At 34.6% G+C, this 23,105-nt stretch overlaps 2 protein-coding genes across 5 annotated transcripts in view; both read left to right on the top strand.

The window, feature by feature from the left end:
• Nucleotides 1-121: 121 nt before the first annotated feature.
• On the top strand, nt 122-17,422 carry cntd1 (cyclin N-terminal domain containing 1). 3 transcript variants are annotated; one of them, XR_006161287.1, is made up of 8 exons: nt 131-423; nt 2,258-2,333; nt 2,409-2,580; nt 2,650-2,812; nt 2,894-3,038; nt 5,677-5,773; nt 5,899-6,067; nt 17,307-17,368. XR_006161287.1 is itself a non-coding variant. In XM_042767115.1 (7 exons), the coding sequence occupies exons 1-7, from the start codon at nt 249-251 to the stop codon at nt 17,382-17,384; spliced, it is 906 nt and encodes a 301-aa protein (XP_042623049.1). In that variant the 5' UTR covers nt 122-248; the 3' UTR covers nt 17,385-17,422. The 3 variants fall into 3 exon arrangements, 2 of the variants coding, with proteins under 2 accessions (XP_042623049.1, XP_018968503.1); XM_042767115.1 differs by lacking the exon at nt 5,899-6,067 and having other exon boundaries at nt 122-423; nt 17,307-17,422; XM_019112958.2 differs by lacking the exon at nt 17,307-17,368 and having other exon boundaries at nt 5,899-7,249.
• A 405-nt stretch (nt 17,423-17,827) lies between these two features.
• The window catches only part of LOC122146944 (protein TANC2-like), a 102,729-nt gene continuing 97,451 nt past the window's right edge, over nt 17,828-23,105 (top strand). Inside the window, exon 1 of one of the 2 annotated variants that reach the window (XM_042767113.1) lies at nt 17,828-18,526. The gene's annotated coding sequence lies outside the window, so the exon portion shown is untranslated. The remainder of the gene's footprint in view (nt 18,527-23,105) is intronic. The other variant, XM_042767112.1, reaches the window with a different exon arrangement.

Raw genomic sequence — 23,105 nt, 5'->3', positions numbered from 1 at the left:
GAATTGGCCAATCACAGTCGACGTTGTAGTGCTTCGATTAAGAAATTTCGAAAAATTATATTTAATTGAAATTCGTCTCGAATATATTTGTATGTATAAATATACATTATTATTAACATATAAAAAAAAATTAAAAAATAAAATTAAACGTGTTGATATTTGAATGAGCTCCGTGACTTAGCTTTCTGGAGGAAAAACGAAATCTTTCAGCGCTTGTTGTTGTGACGACGATTACTCTTTACTAACAAATGGCTGGAAATACTATGTTTTCACTGCACACCAGGGAACCAATGAACCCGAGGTTTGGAGAGGTGTCCTTAGACATTTTAACCGATATTCTGTCCAACCTCAACAACAGAAACAAATCCAACTTGGAACACGTGTCTGATTTCTGTGGCTGTCTGAAAGAAAAGAGGATAGTGGGTGAGTATTGTTAGCTTTAAACTAACATTAGCATCTAACCTTAGCTAGTGTGATGTTACTAGGGGTTTTGTATCAGATGGCGTACTGTAATATGTTAATATTTATAAACAATGTTCTTAACATGACTTTGAGGTCCGCTAATATATCGCAAAGGCCGATATATCGGTAGAGATTCGCCCGATAACTTTTCTTGTTTGACCGAATATTGTGACGAGAGAGACTTTTATTTTGATGTAAATAATTATATTAACAAAAATAACTATTATGATAAGGGTCATACCGAACAAAACCATTAAAAAAAGGCACAAACTCCCCTCCAAATCAGTCAAAATTCAGAAACTTTCCTGCCTCAGATTTTTGATGATAGATAGATAAACATGTATTAAGATATCTTTAGGGATGCCAACTTTTAAGGAAAAACTAGAAAAGTGCTATATATATAGTTTTTTTTTTTTTTTTTATAAAGTCTTTTATGCTCATCAATGCTGCATTTATTCGATTTAAAAAAAAAAACAGTAATCTTCCAAAATGTTATTACAATATAAAATAATGGTTTCTATTTTAATATCCTTTAAAATATAATTTATTTCTGTGATGCAAAGCTGAATTTCCAGCATCATGACTCCAGTATAAAGTGTCACATGATCTTCAGAAATCATTCTAATATGCAGATTTATTATTAGAATTATCAACAATTTTTTTGTAAACTGCGATACTTTTTTCAGGATTCTTTGATGAATAAAAAGTTAAAAAGAAGAGCATTTATTTAAAATAGAAATCTTTTCTAACAATACAGATCTTTTCTATCACTTCTTATCAATTTAACACGTCCTTGCTGAATAAAAGTTTAAATTTCTTTCAAAAAAATAAAGAATAAAAATTTACTGACCCCCAAACTTTTGAACTGTAGTGTATATTGTTAGAAAAGGTTTATATTTGAAATAAATGCTCTTCTTTTTAATTTTTCATTCGTCAAAAAATCCAGAAAAAAGTATCACAGCTTCCAAATAAATATTAAGCAGCACAACAGTTTCCAGCTCTGATAACAAATCAGTATATTAGAATGATTTCTGAAGATCACGTGACACTGAAGACTGGAGGAATGATGCTGAAAATACAGCTTTATTATCACAGGAATAAATTAGATTTTAATATATATTAAAATAGAAAAACGCTATTTTACATCACAGTAATATTTCACAATATTAAATTTTTACCTGTATTTTTGATCTAATAATTGCAGCCTTGATAAGCAGAAGAAACTCCTGTAAAAAACATTAAAAATCGTTCTGATCCCAAACTTTTGACCGGTAGTGTGTATATATATATATAACAGTGACATTTAATATTTTGGCTTTCATCACTATATATGTTTATCTTGACGATATACATAAAAAAATTGCACTTATTAACAGCTGTTCATGTTAATTGAGCCGATTGTTAGGATCTGCCATAGATGTATGTGCTAAAAATCAAAAATGTATACACGAAGAGCAAACATTTCCTGTAAACTATGCTAAAAAATTGTAAAACAGTTCACAAAACACATTAATATTGAGTGACGTAATAAACTGATAGAACTGCAGCTGAATGATCCTTGTGTTGTTGCTTTAATTTAAACATTCAGTCCAGTGAAATAACTAATTATCTAATAAACGGATCATGAGAGGGTCACTGTTTTTGTATAAATAATGAGCTGATTTTTTGAAGTAGGCTATTTATGGGCAAAGTTCCATATGTGTAGTATTTAGCCTAAAAATACAAATATAAGACTGTTGCAGTGACGTCATGTCTGAAGCGTACTGTATTCTCACCCGTATTGTTCGGTCCGCAGAGTGTGTGTTTCATCTCTGTGAGGAGCTGGGACTGAATCCTGCGGTTGGATACCAGGCAATCGAAATACTGGAGAGGTAGTTTAAAGAATCCTGAAAGAACATTATTCACCGTAAACCTGTTTAAAACAACTTCCCTTTGTCATGCTCTAGGTTTATGGCCAAATATACTGAGCATCTAATCCGCAGCCAGAAAGGTCAAGGAGCATCATCTGAGCACACAGGAACGTTCGAGGAGCTCATCTTCCAAACACTCAAGCAGAAGTTCTTTCTCTCCGTCCTCTCAAGCGTTCAGATAGCCAGCAAACTGGACCTGTACTCCAATGTATGTTTAGTTCATGAATTAGAACATAAGGGATCTCCCATGTGATCGGTTCTGTTTGTGTTTGTCCAGGTTGTTAACAATGACATCGCCATGAGATTTCTGCAGGCAGTCGGTTACCCTTCCTCCAAAGAGCAGCTCTTGGACTCTGAGATTCTCGTTTTGAAAACTCTAAACTTTAATTTAAATGTCCCGAATCCTTTAACGTACGTGGAGACCCTTTTGGAAGTGCTGGGTAAGAATATTTTCAGGGTGTCTCAGGTATCGGCTATAAACTCGATTGGCTGTAATCACTGTGTTTTGTGAATTTACACAGGCCGTAATGATGCAACTGTCCCTGTTGCTCAACTACATCACCTGTGTGTGCGTGTACTGCAGTTTATTTACCTGCAGAGGGAGACAATCTACAACGCATTGCTCAAATCTGCCACTGGATGCTCCAGTCCCTCCCATGAACTAAGGTACATTTTATTACCTCCAATTGACTCGCTCCACTAACTGCACCCCCCCCCCCCCCCATTGACTCGCTCCACTAATGTTTTGTATGTAGGTGAAGTATGTAAATGTGGCTCAGATGCTTTCTGCTTCCAGTTTAATGTGTTGACAAAACTATAAATATGCCATTCCTGTGGCCTAGTGGCTTCTGAGTTGAATTAGTTTGAACAAAGTGTTTTTTCGGGTTCAAGAATATGGATTGTGTTCATTGTCGTGGTAGCTTGTGCTATATACAGTAGCTAGCCTTGTAAGAGATCACAAACCAAAACTGAACAGGACCAATCAGCTGTGAGCAAAGTGACATATATCAGATGAGATGAAACCACTACCACTGGATCTCTTGCTCAGATTAAACAACGCTACAAAAAAATGTAGAGATTTAATTGTTCAGCTTTTGCTGCTAACACACACACACACACACACACACACACACACATAAATATATGTATATATATATATATATATATATATATATATATATATATATATATATATATATATATATATATAATTGTTATATTTATACATAAGCAATTACATTTTGACAACTAATATTCCATTTTTAATTTAAATATATAAATATAAGCATATATTTCAGCTGATTCATTAATATAGTCAGACATTTCCTTTCTCAAACTTTAGTGACTGTATCTTTTCTGGCCTTATAAATGAGTTAAATCAGGGTCCTGTTCATCGTACGTTGCTAACTCAGTTAGCTGGATTTGATTGTTGACGATTTGGCATGATCTTGGATTATTTACATTTATGCATTTAGCAGACGCTTTTATCCAATGCATTGTGGCTAACATTTTTTCCTAACATGTGTTCCCTGGGAATCGAACCTATGACCTTTTGTGCTTCTAACACAATGCTCTACCACTGAGCCACAGGAACACTTCAAGGCGTCTCAGTTCGTCTTATCTGGTTCTTCAAAACTCATCCTGGACTTGCTGTCATAGCAACAGATCCGTAAGCTTAAACTTGCTCGGGAGAAGGTTTATTTCATGTAAACAGGATTAGATTGAATATTTTTAAGCAGATTTGATACTTAAAATCTGTCCGCTACCACCGCTACTTTATTACAAGAGTATCCTACTGATCCAGGGACAATAATTTAAAATAATAATCATTATAAAATTAATTTAAAGATAATATAATAATTTTGTGTAGTCTTTAATACTATAGACACAGCCAGTATTGCTCACTGAAAGATTTATTCATCATGAAATAATTACTTCATAATTGTATTAGAGTCTTACACACACATGCTGTACAGATAATGTAGAGTCATGCATTAATTTGAGTGATGACAGCTATTATGGGAGTGGCTTGATGGAGCGCAGGAGATCATGCAGATAACATGATCTTGACCCTTAAAGGGATACTCCACCCCAAAATGAAAATGTTGTCATTAATCACTTACCCCCATGTCGTTCCAAACCCGTAAAAGCTCTGTTCGTCTTCGGAACACAATTAAAGATATTTTGGATGAAAACCGGGAGGCTTGTGACTGTCCCATAGACTGCCAAATAAATAACAGTGTCAAGGTCCAGAAAAGGTATGAAAGTCGTCGTCAGAATACTTAATCTGCCATCAGACATGCAATCTGGGTTATATGAAGCGACAGGAACACTTTTTGTAAGTGAAGAAAACAAAAATAACGACTTTATTCAATAATTCCATTGTCAAATGTCTCCTCTGTGTCCAGATATTAGAAATCGTGAATATAAATAATTAGGAATCATGTAAAAAATTTAAATAAAATAAAAACACACATTTCATTTATCTATTATAACATTTATGTAGCCAATCGCTGCACTGCTGATCGTGGTTTCGAGTATCGATACATAACCCCTTTTAAACCAACCTATAAACGCGCAATTATCTCAGATAACTCAATCCAGCCATACTAATCTTCAACAACAGGTGCGTTCGAAGAACCGAATTCGCCAGATCCTGATTACCGCGATGATATCATCTTGGATGTGACATTTAATCTCGGATGTAATAAGCGACGTATGAAGAACGGGCCCCAGAACATGGCAGATTGTCCCTCGAGAACTGAATCAAACCGACGCTCTCCTTGTTTTGTATGATTGGCTGTTTGCTGCAGATGTCACACTTTCAGGTGCATGTTCTCCAGAATGAATCGTAAACTCTGGATCAAACCCTGAGTCGATTTTACAGAATTTACAGAGCTCACATTTATAGTGAGCTCTGTAAATTCACTAAACCCGGGGTTAAACTCAGAGTTTGTTTAACTAGCTTTGTGTAACAGGCCACTGAAAAATGCAAACACTGGCACTTTAAAATATTTCTCAGGTCTAACTTTTGCTTCAGCCAATAATATGAGTCTCAGGTGAGCGGCCGCCTAGCAACATGATAAATTACCTCCACGTAGCATTACCCACAACTCTCCACCATCAGCGGTGTGTTTTGTGCTCACATTATGTAAATCTAGTTAATACATTTGCTGTTTGATGGTGCGTGAATTACACACTTCACCTTCAACAAGGTCATAACTCATTCCGAGGTAAACGTCACATTGTTTTATGGTTAATCCATAGACATAGGAGTATGAAGTATAATTTGTGTTTGTAACAGAGCCAAGTTTGTGTCTGTGACCGAGGACTTCATGCTTCTGGGAGTGGGAGTCATCGCTGTGGCCGCCTTCATTCATCATATCTCAACATGGGAAAAGGTACAGCTCCTGAATCCAGATCATGAATCTGTCAGTCACTGTGAGGTGTATTTAAATATTTATTACTTGCTTCAAACGTGCGAGTCTCAAAGGATTCCAGTGAGTTTGGTTCATGTGCGCTGCAGGTAGTGGAGGAGCTGTCAGGAATAACAGGGATTTCAGGCCAGAGTATCATGGACTTTGCGTATGTCACCCTGATGCACCTCACCAAGACCAAATCCGTCTGATGCAGTCAGAAACATGACATGTGAAGAACAGATTACAGCTAGAGGACACATATAAGACATATATAAGGTGATAACATTGTAAATATAAGGTTCATATAAGATCTCGCTCAAAATTCTGTTGTTAAAGTACGATGTAAAGATAAAACATGAAAATGAAAGAGGACCTTGCCATTCACATTTCATTATGCAGTGATTTCTTCCCATCGCACTTCTTCACAATGAGCACACAATCTTAAACAGATAAAGTAATCCAATAATATTTTCAACTGTATTTTGTTATCTAGTAAAATAAGTCAATTACATAAAATAGATTGTTCTCATTAGAATCCGAAAAATTAAGATTAGTTTGACAAGTTGTGTCCCAATAGAGTTCTTCACAATCTATGCAAGCATCTAGTATATGAATTATATATATGGTAATTAAAGCTGTGACTGTTGAGTGCATGAAGTGGCCAACATTCCACACTTCTTTTTTTCAGTTAATTAAGTGCATCATCCGGGCTTCTGAGGTGCAACTGCATAGAATAATGCGTACGTGTGCTAATTGGAATGTACAAACAGTCCTAATTAGCATAGAGGTAATCTGACCCATGCTTTCAGGGTTTACTCTTTCATAAGACCTCAGGGGAAGACTAAAAATAAGATAGTTATTGTTGTTATACAAGCTTTAACTGTTTTTTAAAAGGATAATTTATTGCTTCGGTCTGAAATTGGACTTTTAAAGGGCATGCAAATACACATTCTGTTGGCTCATCCAATGATGTGACTTTGGGGTGATTAGTGGCAAAGGGGAGTGTGCTTGAAACTTGTCTGAAAACAGTCATTATTTTTGCATTTGTGTTTGATGTCTCTGCACTTCATCTTAAAATAAGACATACAGAGGCAACAGTGGCAATTATCTTACTGGAGCAAGTTTTAGAGAAACCGTGTCTATTAAAAAATGGTCCTCTGTTTGGCTTTCTTTGGTTCTGGAGAGACACCTCTTGACTCTTGTGTTAATTATCAAGCAAATAAGGGAAGAGGGGGAGTCTCTGCCCAAACATGTGTCTTGTCTGATGGCCCACAGCTTTAATTATGTAAACTAAAACTTTGTATGTTTTCTAAAAGGTAGTATAAAGTATAAACACAGTATAGGTGCATTATATGGGCAGTGATCATAACAATGAGAGTGGCATCATAAGGTAGAAATCTGCAAAAATATCATGAGGCATAATAATAAACATTGTAAATGTGCAGGTTATTGTACAGTGAAGTGTGTGTGTGTGTGTGTGTGTGTGTGTGTGTATATATATATATATATATATATATATATATATATATATATATATATATATATATATATATATATATATATATATATATATATATATATATATATATATATATATGAACTGCAAGCAAACTGTTTCACAAGAAGAGTGAAAGTGAAAGTGAAAGAAGAGTTATTTCTTTTCCCCAAAGCATTATTTACCAAATATAGCCTATTTGGTAAACCATAACTTACCAGCTTTTATATATCAGCCTACTTTTCTTTTTAAAAATGGTTACATTTACATTTATTGGTTACATTGGCTACGTGGTACATGCAGGTTTCTAGATTAATCATCCATTAGTTACTAAGACAGTGTCCTACAACAACAGAACAACGTTTACTGAACACATGCATTAAACAAGCATCTTTTTTATTTTACCTTTTTTGTGTTGCTGAAATTATTTGTTTGCTGTTTGTGGTTATTGTAAAAATAAGGTGAATAGCGCCCCTTGCGGCAACACATTTCAAACAATGGTGTAGTGGTTATTTTCACCAACAGAAGGGGCTGCAAGCTGCAGTGTGACCTGCTGCTTCTTGAGTCTTGTCTCTAGTTTTGTGTTTTGTTAGGGCCCTTGTCACTTGTAGCATGAGACACTACAACCCAGTCAGGTTTGCACAGGAAGTCCAGCTCCTCCATACTTGCTGTCACAACGAGGAACCATATTATCCTGAGGAAACCTTTTATGCTGAAATGGCGAGTGGACATGTTTGTAGCACCGACAGAGGAGGTATTTATCTATTTTTTTATTTTATTATTATTATTTTTTTTTTAATGTGAAACCTTAATAGAGGCTACAAGATATTATAAGGAGGAAGATGTAATGATATAAGATTTATAATATTATATAATAATAATAATAATAATATAAATACAGTAATATACTAATATTAATGAAAATAAACTTAAAAAGAAATAAACTTAATAATGTTTTTAATATATTAAAATAAGTAATTTTAAAAGTTACTTATAACACCATTACAATCCTATATAGCACTTTCAAAACATGGTTCTTTATAGGGTTCTATTAAGGGTTCTTTTTAGCGCCAAAAAGGGTTCTGCTATTGTTACAAGACGAAGAACTCAAATTTGTTACTGTTTAAAACCATTTTTCTTAAAGGGGTCATTTGATGCTGCTAAAAAGAATATTATTTTGTGTATTTGGTGTAATGAAATGTTTATATGGTTTAAGGTAAAAAAAAAAAAAAAACAAATATATATATATATATATATATATATATATGTATATATATATATATATATATATATTCAACATATATGTCCATTTAAGATGCCCAACTATGTCCATGTACATTGTTTCTCCTCTATGCCCCGGCTTCTGAAACGTGTGATTTTTACAATGCTTAACGCTCTGAAAAGCGAGGTGTGCTGTGATTGGCCAGCTATCCAGCGCGTTGTGATTGGCCGAATGCCTCAAGCGTGTGATGGAAATGTTACGCCTCTTAACATATTGTGATGCCTTGTCCGGCCGGAGCGACGAGACATAAACATAAAACCCATTATAAACGTGATATAAACATTATTTCTATTCGTGTGCTCTTTTGGAAGGCCAAACAAAGTAGTTTCTCTTTCACAGTGAAACACACAGCGTCTATATGACATGGCGGCGGCGGCGGCAATAACAATACTACAACGAGAATAAAAGATGTGCCTTCTTTTGTTGCGTGAACATCTGGGTGGGGTTATGCAAATCTTCCCACAAAGTGACATAGACATGTGGGGGTGTGTTAGAACGAGCCGTTTCAATGGGGCGTGGACGAGTGTTAACTTTAATAAAGAATATCTCTTTTGATTTGAGATTTTAGTCTTTGCAACTTTACAGATCTTCTTTATTCACCAAGAGCTTGTAACATTCCAAAGAGAAAGGAAAAATTTAAATCGCATCATATGACCCCTTTAAAGAGTGTATTTTACTTATATATATATATATATAATATAAACAACACAAAAGGTATGTTCTTCTATATAAGAACATAACTTTGTGTTATTATTATCTTACTCTATTTATCTTTTTTGGGGCTTGCAAGGATGTAAATGGAGCAAGCCCAAAACAAATGATGAGCCAACGGTACATGACAAGACATGGGCTGGCTGTGACAGGGAACATGGCCACTATATGACAGTTGTCTTCATATTTATGCCCTGAAACCAAAGAAAAAAAAAGGTTTATTATTTAGCCGTATTTTGACTTGAAAACTTCCTGGAGTGTCTTTCTACTGTTACAACTATTCTGTTGGCTGTCTTGTTTCTTTATTCTCTTTTGTATGATTTAGAACTACAATCTGCTTCCTTTGTTGTCATGAAAATCTCACCTTGTGACAAGCCAGCTATGAACCAACGGTTCAGATCGATCATAATCTTGTCGTGACTGTCTGGAAATGTCCCACATATTAGTGAGAACAAGAGCACTCCCAATGAATATACTGTTGCTGTTTCCCCGTGGTACTTGCCCTGTGATAGAAATTCGGGTGGACAGTACATTGGTGTGCCTGTAAGAAAGAGATTTTGTTATGTGCATTGGGTTACCACTGCATTTTCTCTAGATGTCCGTTAGTGTGATGCTTCAATACATACCCATGAATGTAGTATAGGCCATGCTTTGAAGGAGGTCGCCGCACCCAAACTCAATTAGTTTGACTTCCAGGGTGTCCTTGTTGATCAACAGGTTTTCCTGTTTGATGTCCCGGTGCAGCACTCCACGTTGGCAGCTCATATAAGCGGCTTGAGTTGCCTGCTGCATGATAACTCGAGCCAACACCTCGTCGATTCTGCCTCCGTGGCGCTGTGCAAAATCAAGCAAGTCCTCACAGGGAACAAACTTCACTGCCACCTGATCAACAAAAGAAAGAAGAATTTGTATGAGAAATACTTATAAGAAATGTGTAGCGTTCAAATTATTGCAATCATTAATCCTGAACAGACATGTGTAGTTTGTAAATATAAATTCCAAGCATGAATTAAAAAACAAGTAGAGTATATTTGGTCCATCTGACAGTTTAAAAAGGTCAGTTGCTCTAAACACTGGACGTAAAATACACTAGAAGGACTTGCAATAAATGCAAGTAGTCCATCTAAAACTATTTAAAAATTTTTACATCTTATATTACACATGCAATTTTATTAACTCAAACGAATTGAAGTTAATTTGGATTTTAGAAGTAAAACAAACTTGCTTTATATGATTTTTTTACATAACTTAAAATTCATAATCATCAACTACCCATTATGTGCATCTAAAAAAATACATAGTACAAACTGTCAAAGTGCAAATTAATGACTGCTTCATACCTGAGCAAGGATCAAACAAGGACTTGGTGTGGCCTTCGTACCTCCCTTAATACATCTGAGAGGATCTGAAAGATGCCAGATCTTCTAATCATGATAACTGATCTCTGGCTAATTTGGTTCTTCAAAAGAATTTGCAGTTCTGATTAAAATATCTGGAATGAGCTGTCAAAGATTACTTTGCGTTCTCGTGTTCCCCGTAAAGGGTAGATGTATCGAAACCACGATCAGCAGTGCAGCGATTGGCTGGTGACAAGACAGCAACGTAATGACATCATATAATTAAAAAAGACACCTGATGAAAAACTTGACAAATTTTTGGACATTTATAAGTAAACAGCCAAGTGAACAAAACTGCAGAAATGTTATAATAGATAAATTAAATGTGCACAGTTTTTTTTTTTTTTACATGATTCCCATTTATTTATATTCACGATTTCCGGTATTTGTACAGACTTTACAGTTTTATTTCAATGTTGTAATTAGCAATTCATGTAATTTTATCTTTGAAGCAGATTTTATATGCGACAGCAATGATTAAAGTTTCTTAAGGGCCAAGCCACTCCCATAATAGCTGTCATCACTCAAATTAACGTCCTAAAACATAAACACATATCTGATATTTTTTCAGATTTGTCTGACATTTGTTCAGACACAAGAAGCATGAGTAAAAAAGCATTTTGAACAGCAAAAAAACAACTTTTTTTTAATTTATTGTTTTTTAACTTTAAAGTAAAATGGATAACTCTTCATATATTTGTGGTCACATCACCAATTTTGTTTAAGGTTGGCTAGTAACGAGGAGTGGTGTGTGAGTTTGTTATTAATGCACAAACAAGCCGTATATGTGTGATTGCGGCACACTGTATTTTTATCAATATGGTTGCATGTCTAGTGAGTGTCTTATAATGGAAACTCATTGAAGAAGTGCGTTTTGGAGGAGTTTCCACACATTCAGAGTGTTTTCAGTTTTCATTTGTATTTTGCTGTGTTTAGTCATTCTGAATGGATCTGTATAATATACCGCAGGAATGTCAAAAACAGAGTTTAGCTTCAATTCTAATGAAACACACCTGAACCATCAATCTAATCTAGTCAAGGTCTTCATTATCGCTTGAAAACTGTAATAGGAGTGTTGGAGCGAAACTCTCAGGACAGTTTGACACCTGGTCTACTGTAATGCCGTCAGGTCAGTTTTTCCTTCAGTTACTTTTTTCATTAACTTTCACTGTTAAGCATTTGCTGAAATTATTGGATGTGGTTCAGCCCTATACCTAGAAAAATTTCCATCAGCCGCCGCTGCTCAATAAGACAGATCCGTTAGAGAAATCACATCACTCTTGTGGCTTTTAGTCAATTTATTTTAGCTCTGCCATCGAAAGTAACCTTTCCAGTCTGATTTAATTCCATTTCACAAGGTTTCGGTTTGATTTGATTCAGATCCATTTGGGTATATTTCAGATTATTCCCTTTTACTTATGAAAATAATAATTATTTTTTTCATGAAAATAACTGGCTCGTAAGAATTGTTTGTTTAGGAAATCACACTGTAAATAAACTCCTAAAAGTTTACTTTCATTTTTCATTTTATTTATTTATTATTTTTTTTATTTTGTGTGTGTGTGTAATGTCAAATTTTGATAGTTCAGTCAATCTTTTGTTGATTGACTGTCAGGCAAAATTGATTTTTTTTTCATGAAATGATAAAATACAGGTTTATGCTACTATATAAGCACAGGCATTAAAAGAGTGGGTTTATGGCTGAATTTAGAATCGATCTGGTCATTATTTTATTTATTTACTTGATTTGGCTGCTAGTCCAGTCCTAAACTATATTTCTCGCTTGGTGAATAATTGGAGAAGTTTACTTGCTGTTTTCCTTTTATTGAATATCTGATTGTGATAGTTTGGCTTCTACTTATGATAAGGCCATTTTATAATGTGTAATCTGGCCCAAAAGCAAAAACTGGTTCATTTGACTTAATCATAAAATCATCATGCTGTTTAAACAAATATGATTTTAAAAAAAGTAAATAATTTCTGCATATGACATTAGCAGCTAAGATGACATTAAAAGCTGTTTTTATTTTGCTTTCTGTACAGTATGTGTTTCTCCATGGAAACCAGATGCCGCAGTCATTAACCTGTTAGACTGCTGCACTTAGAAAGTACAAGGTCTGCTGCATATGCACACATCTCAGACTGAAGCCTTCAGTTATCAGAGATGTTCAGAGCTTTATTGTGGACACTGAATGAGGAAAATCTCAAACATTAAGACCTTCAGAGCAGGAGAAGCTTCACATAAAATATTACTGCCAGTTAAACATTATGTACAACCTCATTTATAATGGGTTTATTTCTGATTGTTTTAAATTCACTTAAATTAGAAGTTGTTATTTTTTAAAGTCTTATAAATGTTAAAAGTGATAGCTCTCAATTTTATACTGCAATGTTGAATGGCTATAGTTAATGATTCTTGCCTTCAGTCATAAAAAAAACTTCAACAACTTTTGCCTAAATGAAAGAAAGAGTAGCTATGGGCTCTGAATCTTCTCTCATGTACTCTACCAGATTATTGGCCAATCAATACAATTAGTTACGGTGTTTCGAACAGCTTGTTGTGTCTGCTGCGATCCTGTATGATGGGATGGAAGCACATGCCAGAGCTCCATCACTTCCATGAGGTCACCATAGCAACCGGAGCCTTTTACCAGTCATTTGGGAATTCCACTGTTGCACGGCTCACTTGCCAAATAAGTAAATCAGCCCTTTGGCGGCTCGCGCTTTCGCGTCTCTTTAGCAACCAGTTGCTATGCAGCTACTGTTGCCATGCCTGTGCGGAGGGATCTCTGGGAACTGTGTAAGTCTTTCTGTGATCGTCCTCCACCCCCAAACTCTCTCTGAAATGGTTTGATCATCGGGGAGAATTGCTCTTGATCACGTAATTCGTAACGCAGAAATCGATTGACACTTACATTGAATCCGAGGCGCTTGTGTGTTTTTATAGAAGCATCAATAAGAGTGGAATTGTGTGGGTTTCCTCCCACTGACAGTCAGCTGTCTTCATGATAGGCTGATTTCCTACATGCCGCCGTTCACATCTTTGGCCTGGTGCAAAGTCACTTCCAGCCATTATACAGACTCTCTAAATCCTTGGGAGAGGGAATAAGTCAAAATAATGCCAGATCTGCAGAGCACAGCATTATGTAATGAGATGAGTGTGACGTGACAGAACAACAGTGATGCTTTGTGTCTGTGTAACTGAAGATGGAAGTCAGATACTGGCTTTGGAGGATCTTTTCTTGTGCAAGATGTCTGTTTTGTTAATCCAGAATACAAACAATTCTTGTTTATTTAAAAAAAAAATAAGGATTAAGTATTTTATTTATTAAGTAGTTTTTAAATAAATTATTTAATGAAATTAAAATGATTTATTAATGACTTATTTTACTTGTGTGTGTGTGTGTGTGTGTGTGTGTGTGTGTGTTTACATAGACGCACAACATTATAGAAATAAAAACTTTTGTTTATAGGAAAGAAAAAGTAGCAGTTGTGATACTTGTATTGGTTTTGAAGAATAATATTTTGTGCAAGATATGTGTGTTGTTAGTTTTCTATTCAATAATCCAGAATACAAACAATTCTCATAAAAAAGAAGAATGAATGAATGAATGAAATACTTTTTTTTTTTTTATAAAATTAACATTTATTATTATTTTTTTCTATAAAGTATTTTTTTGTTCTGCCAAAATGAGTTTAACCATTGTTGTTAGGATCACCATTTTTTCCTTAAAGAAAAAGTATTGAATTGAAAGAAAAGAACTTGAATTATTTAATAATAATTTATTAAATATTTTTAGTATGTATTATGTATTATTTTTCTTCTATTCTTCATTTTTTTTTTTTAAATGTATTTTAATAAATTAGATTTAAGTAAGAAGGTTGTCTCTTTATGTAACTGTTTCATGGAACTCAGATTTTTTTATTATTATTATTATTAATCCAGAATGTAAACAATTCTTAGTTTTACAGTATACATTTTCCCTTATACTGTTTTTTTTTCCTACCAAAATTGGGGAAAATGTATAGTTTTACAGTTGTTGTCAATATGATCACCATCTTTTGCTTAAATGGAAGAAAAAGTAGCTCTTTGTGGTGCTTTGTGTCTTTATGTAGCTTTGATGGAACTCAGATATTGGCTTTTAAGGATCCTCTCTTGTGTGAGATGTCTGCTTTTCAAATAGATATTTTTTGTCTAGCATGCTCTTTAGAAAATGAGGGTGGGATGTTTTCTGAAGGGTTTGAGAGGCAGCCTGCTTGACTCAGTGTAGAAGAGGTTTGTGGGCCAGTGGATCTCTGGATCTTTGACAGAGCTCTTCTGAAGTCACTCATGCTTGCTGTCATCCAAAATAAATAAATAATTAAATAAACCCTCACTAAGGAGCTGCATATTCTTGGTTAGTGTCTATGGACAGTGTTATTTTCGTGTCACTGATGTACTGTTTACTCTTTAAAAAAAAATGCAACACAACTTTGGGTCAAATATGGACTAACCCAACTTTTGGGTTAAAAATTTTATTAAAAAATGTATTCTATATTTGACCCAAAGTTATGTTGAAATAACAGCATTTTTTGGTGTTATAGTTTGTATTTTCAGTTTTCACTTAAGTTAAATTTTTAGTAATTCAGTAAAAATTGAGTAATTCAGAAAAAAAATAGTTTTTGTCTTTTAATATTTCTGAATAGTTATTATTATTTATATATAAAAATAACAACTTTAATAAAAACAAAATAACATTAAATTTAATAGCTATAAGTGAATCATTTAACTATTTTAAGAATATTTTTACTAGTTAACAAATTAGTTTTTTTAATGTTAAATATAACATTTATTCTAATGTTACTTTTTTTTTTTTTTTTAGTTGCATTATGCTTGGAATTATAGCGGCATTTTAATATACACTTGATGTGACAATAGGTTCTGTGCAGAGAAGATTCTTTGTTGGGGTCTATTATCTTCCTCTGGAGATGAAAATATATGTTTTAGAAAAGTGCAGAAAAGGCCAGATGACAATTACTGTCTGAATATGAAGGCTGTGCTGTTCAATTCTCCTCCTGAATAGCTAATAGTGATAAAGCATTTTATTCTGATCTTAGAATGGTTTGCTGTTCTCATAAAGACAGGGCTTTTAAGGGTTTTAAGCTTTATTCAGAAATTCTTTATAATAATTTTCATAAATATCTTTTTGTATTTTTACATTAATTCGTTTTTTTTTTTTAGTCAGATCATAAGTTAATATGCATTCAAATAATAACCTCAAAATGTTTTTGTAAGAGAATATGTGAATATCTAAGCATCACGTTTTATTCTTTTTCTTAGCCTTCAAGAAAAACATTCCACAAAAGGAAGTTTGTTAGGGTTAAATTTATAAAACAATAAACTGTTTAGGTCTAACTTCTCAAAATTCATCCTGTGGAATTCGTTTTGAAAACTGCCATTGCATTACCATGGAAATGGTACTTTAAATCCTTTTATTAGGCTCCTCCCCCAGTGGAGGGTGTCAAGTTTCATATTACAAAATTTACTATAAATGTTTATAATCAATACCTGTTCATTTTTTAATCTTTGACAAAGCACATTGTTGGAAAGTCTCAAGGTGGGTGTTTTGTGATGATCAATTTTGTAATAATTTTGACAGAATTTATAAATTTGCATTAACCTCACTTTACACAAGAACCTCAATTTTTGTGATATCAACTTCAAATTTGGAACATATACATTAGTTGACATATGACTTTGATTTTGTAGCAGTTTTAGATTCTACAGTTTTTTAGTAAAATATTTTTTATCAAATATTTTTTTTTTTTAGTACAGTACATTTCTTTAAACTTCTATAACTTTTTACATGGTCTTCTATTAAAAGAGACCAACCTTAGACGTGACAGTTAAGAGGATAAGTGAGATTTAAGAGTCTGAATATTTTGGGGGTTGGTTAATTATGTTGAATCTGTCTATGTTCAGCAGCCTTTCTGATAGCATTATTCTAAACATGCAGCGACTCATGGTCAGTGACAAAAAGCTGATCACCTTATTTGCTCCCAGCAATGTGAGGATTTAATTTGGAATCCCAAGACAACAAGGGTGAAAATTAAACTAGTATTTAATGAGAGAGGTGTAATGATTTGGGCCACAAGGGGAACTGAAAGAACAGATGGACGGAATGAATAATGCATTTCATAATCTTCACTAAGTCGTCAATGTATTTTCTGTGGCAGCTGATGTCATTTAGACTTCTGTCCTCCTGGACTCTGAAGTAGCAGGAATAGAGAGGTTATAGTGAAAGTGAACTCAGACAGTGACAGAGTTATAAATGCATACCATGAATAACAGAATTCAGATAAATGTATGAGGTTCAGCGGTGTGAATGTTTAATACAGTTTATACAAAATATGACTTGAGTACTGCTCTCCTGTCTAGAAAGATGTCTAGGTTGAGTAAATGTTGGCATAAATAGTTTTTAGCATAATCTTTTACTATTATTTTTAAAGGATAGGCATTGAAGCCATTTTAAAATGTTATTACTTTGAAATAGTTTTGTCCACCAAACCAGAGTCAGTATGCCGTAACCAATATGCATGAAGTTATTTTGTGTCATATGACAATTTTTGTGTGTTTTTGTCTTTATTTAGATTGAACAGGAAGCAGAGCGGGAGACAGGTTCAGAAACTTGGCTGAAAACACACTACATTTTGCATAAGAACATTTAGCTAATGTTCTCATTAAATTAACATTATTTCAGAATGTTCTATGAGTGGTCAAATTATCCTTTTTTTCTTGGCTATGTGAATGTTATTTTTTCAGACATTATGGGATTGTACTTTTAAATGTTCTCTGAATATTTGAAACAAGTTACAATTAAAGAGTATCATTTAAAAAAACATAAAAATAGTAACATTTAAAAAATTTTAGACTAAAACTAAACTAAAAAGCTCTATTCATTTTCTCACAGAAATGAATAGCTTATTCAGCAAGGATGCATTCTATTGATCAATATAATGTTACATAGATTTATATTTTAAATAAATGCTGTTGTTTTGAACTTTCTATTCAGCACAGAATCCTGAAAAAATATCACATTTTCCATAAGAATATGAAGAAGCAGTAAAGTTTTAGGATCACGTGACACTGGAATATTGATGCTGAAAATTCAGCTTTGCATCACAGGAAGAAATGAGATTTTAACACATTAAAACAGAATACAGCAGTTTTCATTTGCAATAGTATTTCACAATATTCAATTTTCACTGTATTGCTAATAAATAGTCTTGGTGAGCATACTTTTTGGCTATTTTACATGATGGATGAAATAAAATCGTTACCCATGACCAAATCATGTCTAGCTGTAGATGAAATAACAGAAGGCAGATACTGAACAGACAGTGATTTCAGCTGACTGGGTGAGATTAACAGTAGCTAACTCTCAGCAAGTGCCTCTGAAATGATCTTATGATTGCCGTTGACCTTGCGCCACCTCTTGCATGATAACGAGTCTCTCGGACGGTAGGTCCCTCCCATGGTTATGAATAATACATGACATTACAGTTGGTCAAGGCAGAGGTTGTGCTGCTGTCTGTCAGTCTGTGCAGCCTCAGTCACGCGTGCGATGATCCGATCGCCTCGCGCTCACACTGCAGTGGCGCATCGCTGTGGTCTGACTCTGTGCACCGCTATAGACTAACAACCGGACAGTGCTCAGCCCTAGTGTCTGCGGGAGGGGAAGGAAGCCGTATTTTGTGGATGGTGGAGGGCTGTCATGAGAAAAAGCACGCGAAGGAAACATATCAGTCAGGTTACACCGGTGCCGACGCGAGCGGAAGAAGGTGGGACGGAGAATAAAAAGATACGCAAGGTACGTGTTTGTCTCTCTCTCTCTCTCTCTCTCTCTCGCTCTCTCTCTCTGTGTGTGTGTGTGTGTGTGTGTGTGCGTGCGGGTCATTAACCACCGTGTTGCCAATGGTTATCCGGTATAAAGCCTGTCGTTTACCTAATTTCACACTGACGACTGATATTTGACACGAATGTATCGTTGGCTTGTCAGCTTTCACGAAAATTCCCTTGGTAAGTTTAAGACATTGCTTAATGATTAGACATTTTGTATATCCAACGTTGGACTTGAGATTTGTAATAGTTTTTATAGTCATACTATTTAAACTCGTCCTTATAACAAGCCATAATATTTCAGCTCACACTTTAGTTTGGGGACCAATTCCCACTGTTAACTTTTCCCTAAGTAAACTCCTGGCTGCTTATTAGTTAGTACAGTAAAGTTTAGGATTATTGGATCTAAAATATGGTCATGCAGAATAAGGCATTAATACATACTAATAAACAGCCAATATGGAATTAATATGCATGCAAATAAGCAACTAGTTAATAGTGAGAGTGAAGTGTTACCATATTGCCTGAATTAACGCTGATCAGCATACTTCCAATCACTGAAGTTAATGCATTTGTGAACTCTTATTAAAAGATAAACACTGTTTCAAAACAGTATTTCTATCCAGTGTACTAAAGCTCTCCTCGCCTAGTCACTTTCTGCATATATCATGGTGATGTGGATAATTAAATGCCTGTTGATGAATTTTAATCACATGTGGTTGTGTTAGTGTAAATAGTGTAGCATACTAAATTCTTCAAGTATTCATCAGACTGCCATCAGAAATAGGTTTTTGCCATCTACCTCTCGATGTTTGGTAGTGGTTGATATACGTAGGCAGTCTAAATACATGTTATATCTTAAATAATGAACAGTTCATCCATTTGTATGTTTAAGATTTAGATTTTTGTAATTATTAATAAAAATGGCATAACAATTGTTCTACACGCTCTTCATTTTTATTGTCAGAGTATGGAAGCAAAGTTCTGTCACTATACTTTCAAACTTATAAGTGCGGCCTCCGTGTACTCTTCCCTCGGGCAGATGAAGATGATTGGCGGGCCTTAAATGCTGAATTGTTTTGGTATTGTATTGTCACTCCCTGAATGGATATCAGACAGTAATTCACACCCCTAGTGACCACTGAAACCTGTCCTCCTCACTCACGCATCATTCTTACCTTCTGTTTGGCTCTTTAGTACGGTCTATCTAGCTTGTTCTGCTTGCTCTCATTTCCTGTGGTTTCTGGCTCATTTGCTGTTATGAGGACAGTAACGGCAGAAGTAGAGGCAGAGGTGGGCTTCTGTCCTGTGGACTTCTGCTGAGTCATTTTCTCTGGGTGATGAGGAAAATGGAACTCAGTAAACAGCCAGTCAGAGAGACAGAAAGACAGCATTGTAGGCCGGGGATGTACATGGCTGAGGGATATGAGAAACCTGAATTTCACAGCAGGTATGAGAGTGTTCAGATGTGAGTGGTAATGTTCAATTTGTAACACAGGGAGAGTTTGCAAAAGGTTTTTCTCTGGGGGGAGTTTGTTTTACCTTTAGGCTGTAATGAAGCAAAGCACCAGTGACATATTCACTGCAGTTCTGAGCTAAAATGAACACTAGTGGCAGTACAACACCAACAACTTTTAATTTGTTTTTACACAAATTTTAATTGCAGTTGCAGATCATCGAATAATAAAGAATTAATTTCACACGGTGCCTTGCATAATAATATGTTATTATCTGAAAACATTACCAAAATGTATGATTTGTAAAATAAAACATGTTGATGTCTGCGTCATATAACCAGCTCCATATTTGTTTTGTGATGCAGTAAACTTGCTCAGTAGTGCACCCGGTACAGCTTTACTCTTGTGATGCGAAGCACTCGGGTATGAGTCCTGTGAAACACAAATGATGATAAGGAAAAATAAACCCTTGGAAAGACTTATATAGGCAAACTAAATGTTGCTTCTAATGTCACCGTTGCGTCAGCGAATGCGTTTGCTTTTGTTAACAGTATTGCTATGTTATTTTTAAACATGAGAGAGCATTAACTCAATGCAGAAGACTGAGGATCAATCCTACCGCAGGCAATCAATCTGCCTTCTGAATAGTGAGTTTCATAGTCCTAATTTTACTTGTTAACATTACATCTGTTAGTTTTACTAATTGTTTTAGGCATAGACTATTTAATAGTTTGTCTAAATGTGGCCATTATAATAAGCCACGAGTTCTGGATGCATCATGAAACCTATTCAAAACAAGATTTTTGTTTATATTGGTAATTGTGATCAGATTTTTATTTTCCTTCAGATAGTATGGCACCAGTACTTGGACCACTTACTCTTACCGTACCCAGAAAGTAGGTTAAATCCATAATAAAAGTGCACTGTGCAGGGTGATAAGAAAATTAGCTTTAGTTACAGTATTCCACGAAGGTCAGAATAGATGAGGAGAAACATTATGATGCAAAAACATACAACAATCACAGTCAAAGACATTTCCATCCGGACAGGATTAGATTCTCAGAGGACACCCGAGTTATTTGACGAACAATAGGTAATTTGCTCCATAATTTTTGCACAGGCTTTTCACCAATATGAAACACAAATGTACCTGACCTCCTCTGGGAAAACTAGCTCTGAATAAGCTACGACCGGCACTGAATAGAACTCTGCGGTCTTTTTTCATATATTGTTTTATACAGGCATGCATGTATGCTTCTGTGAGGATGTCTGCAGTAAGTACTGAGCAAATCCCTGCAGTGCTTAACCTCTACCATGGCTGCTTCTTAACCAATTAGCCAGCTGCTACTGTTGTCCCAGCAGATAATTAAGGGAAAATATGTTCATGTGTGTGCGTTTGTGTGTCAGACTAGCTCAATGTGTGTGATTCATCTTCTTGTAACAATTATGGTCAGCTGTGCTATGTCATGTATGTACTGTATGTCATGATCATAACCCAAATCTATTAAAAAATTTTTTTTTTTCTGAAAAAACATGTGATGTGTTTGACTTTTTTTTGATCATAACCCAAATGTAACTTACTTAACTGATGTTTTTGACTATATAAGTGATCATAACAATTTATATTTTTGACATGTATGATGTTTTTAGCTCTTAAATGTATCATAACCCACATCTAATTTACCAAACTATATCATTTCTGACGTGTATGATGTTTTTGACAATATAATTGATTTTGACTGTAAGTGATTAGAACCCAAAACTGTTAGATTTTAGACATGTATGCTGATGTTGACTATCTAAGTGATTAGAATATATAATGGTTACCATTTTAAATGCATTCCCAAGATATGTACAGTAATGTGTGTACTGATACAGTATATAGACTATGGGCAAGCTGTGGCTGTTCTCAACAACACTCTTTCACTGGAGTGCCTTCGGAGGTCTAAAAATACATACACCTGCCCTTAAAAAACACTCAAGCACATACCCCATCTGTCTGTGCATTATGAATAAATCCTGTAATTTTGTCCACTGGAGATTGCTCTGTAATAGCCAATCTGCGTAATTGAATTCCCTGTGCATGTCGAATCCATTTCTGTGGTCAGGGTGGTTATTTGCCTCTGATATTTCTATGATCATACCGCATAAAAGTCATACCGCTTTTTCTCATGCATTACATTAGTCAGATTTATATTCTATAACCAGTGTAATATTTCCTTTATGTAAGGTTGATGGGAGCCGCAACCCCTGCGAGAGCATAATTTCGCCTTCAAATCTTTCAACAATTCACTTCTTTAGGCATTTGTTTCAGTTTTAATTTGCTCTGTATTCAGATTTTTTATGATTTTACTTTCTAGAGTCTCTGATTATTTTAAACAGTTTTCTTCTGCTTTTTCATTGCTGTATTATTATAATAGTTTTTTTTTTCAGCTGTTTGTGATCACATCCCAGAGAGGGCATTTATGTCAGCTTTGATAAATAATAAGTATTTATGTATTTGCTCTGAAATGGCTCAAAAGCCTTTTTTTTTTTAATCAGAGGAACCATCATTTTAACTAAACAGCCATGATGACCAAGTAGATTAGAAATGCTTAATGCTAAAATATGTAAAATACCATTTAAAAAGTCTAGTTTAAAACAAATCAAGGAACGTTTTCACTTTTTTGTTGTTGTTGTTGAACACAAGCAAGAATAATATTTAAATATTTTCACTACAAAGTCATGAACAGAAATATTTGACTACATATATTGCATTCACATAAAAGTATTGTACAGTGTATTGTATTATATCAATACATGACTAGTGCTTTCCTGAACATTGAAACTTTTTCAATGATGCCGCAAATTAATCATTGGGTCAGATTTTTGAATCATTTCATTGAAGTGCATGGGCAGTTTATACCGATTCACCGAAATGATGTGACCAATCAAATTATCGAGATTTTGCAGATCAAACTGTAGATTGGACAAAGTCTTCTTTTGACGGCAGTTGGAAGGATTGAAAAGGGATTTTGGATTGAATAGTCAGGAGGAATGGATCTAGCCAATAGAAAAGCTTCAAAAATGTTGACTCACAATCCCTAATGGGCT

This window comes from Cyprinus carpio, chromosome A12, assembly GCF_018340385.1.
Source record: "Cyprinus carpio isolate SPL01 chromosome A12, ASM1834038v1, whole genome shotgun sequence".
Lineage (NCBI taxonomy): Eukaryota > Metazoa > Chordata > Actinopteri > Cypriniformes > Cyprinidae > Cyprinus > Cyprinus carpio.
This window is presented reverse-complemented; position numbering and strand designations above follow the sequence as displayed.

What these genes read in the sequence shown, in the direction of transcription:
- cntd1 (XM_019112958.2), top strand. Translation starts at nt 249, where the DNA reads ATGGCTGGAAATACTATGTTTTCACTGCACACCAGGGAACCAATGAAC. An exon ending in GAAAGAAAAGAGGATAGTGG is followed by an intron (nt 424 to 2,257) that starts GTGAGTATTGTT and finishes TTCGGTCCGCAG; the next exon opens with AGTGTGTGTTTCATCTCTGT. An exon ending in AGTCCCTCCCATGAACTAAG is followed by an intron (nt 3,039 to 5,676) that starts GTACATTTTATT and finishes TGTTTGTAACAG; the next exon opens with AGCCAAGTTTGTGTCTGTGA.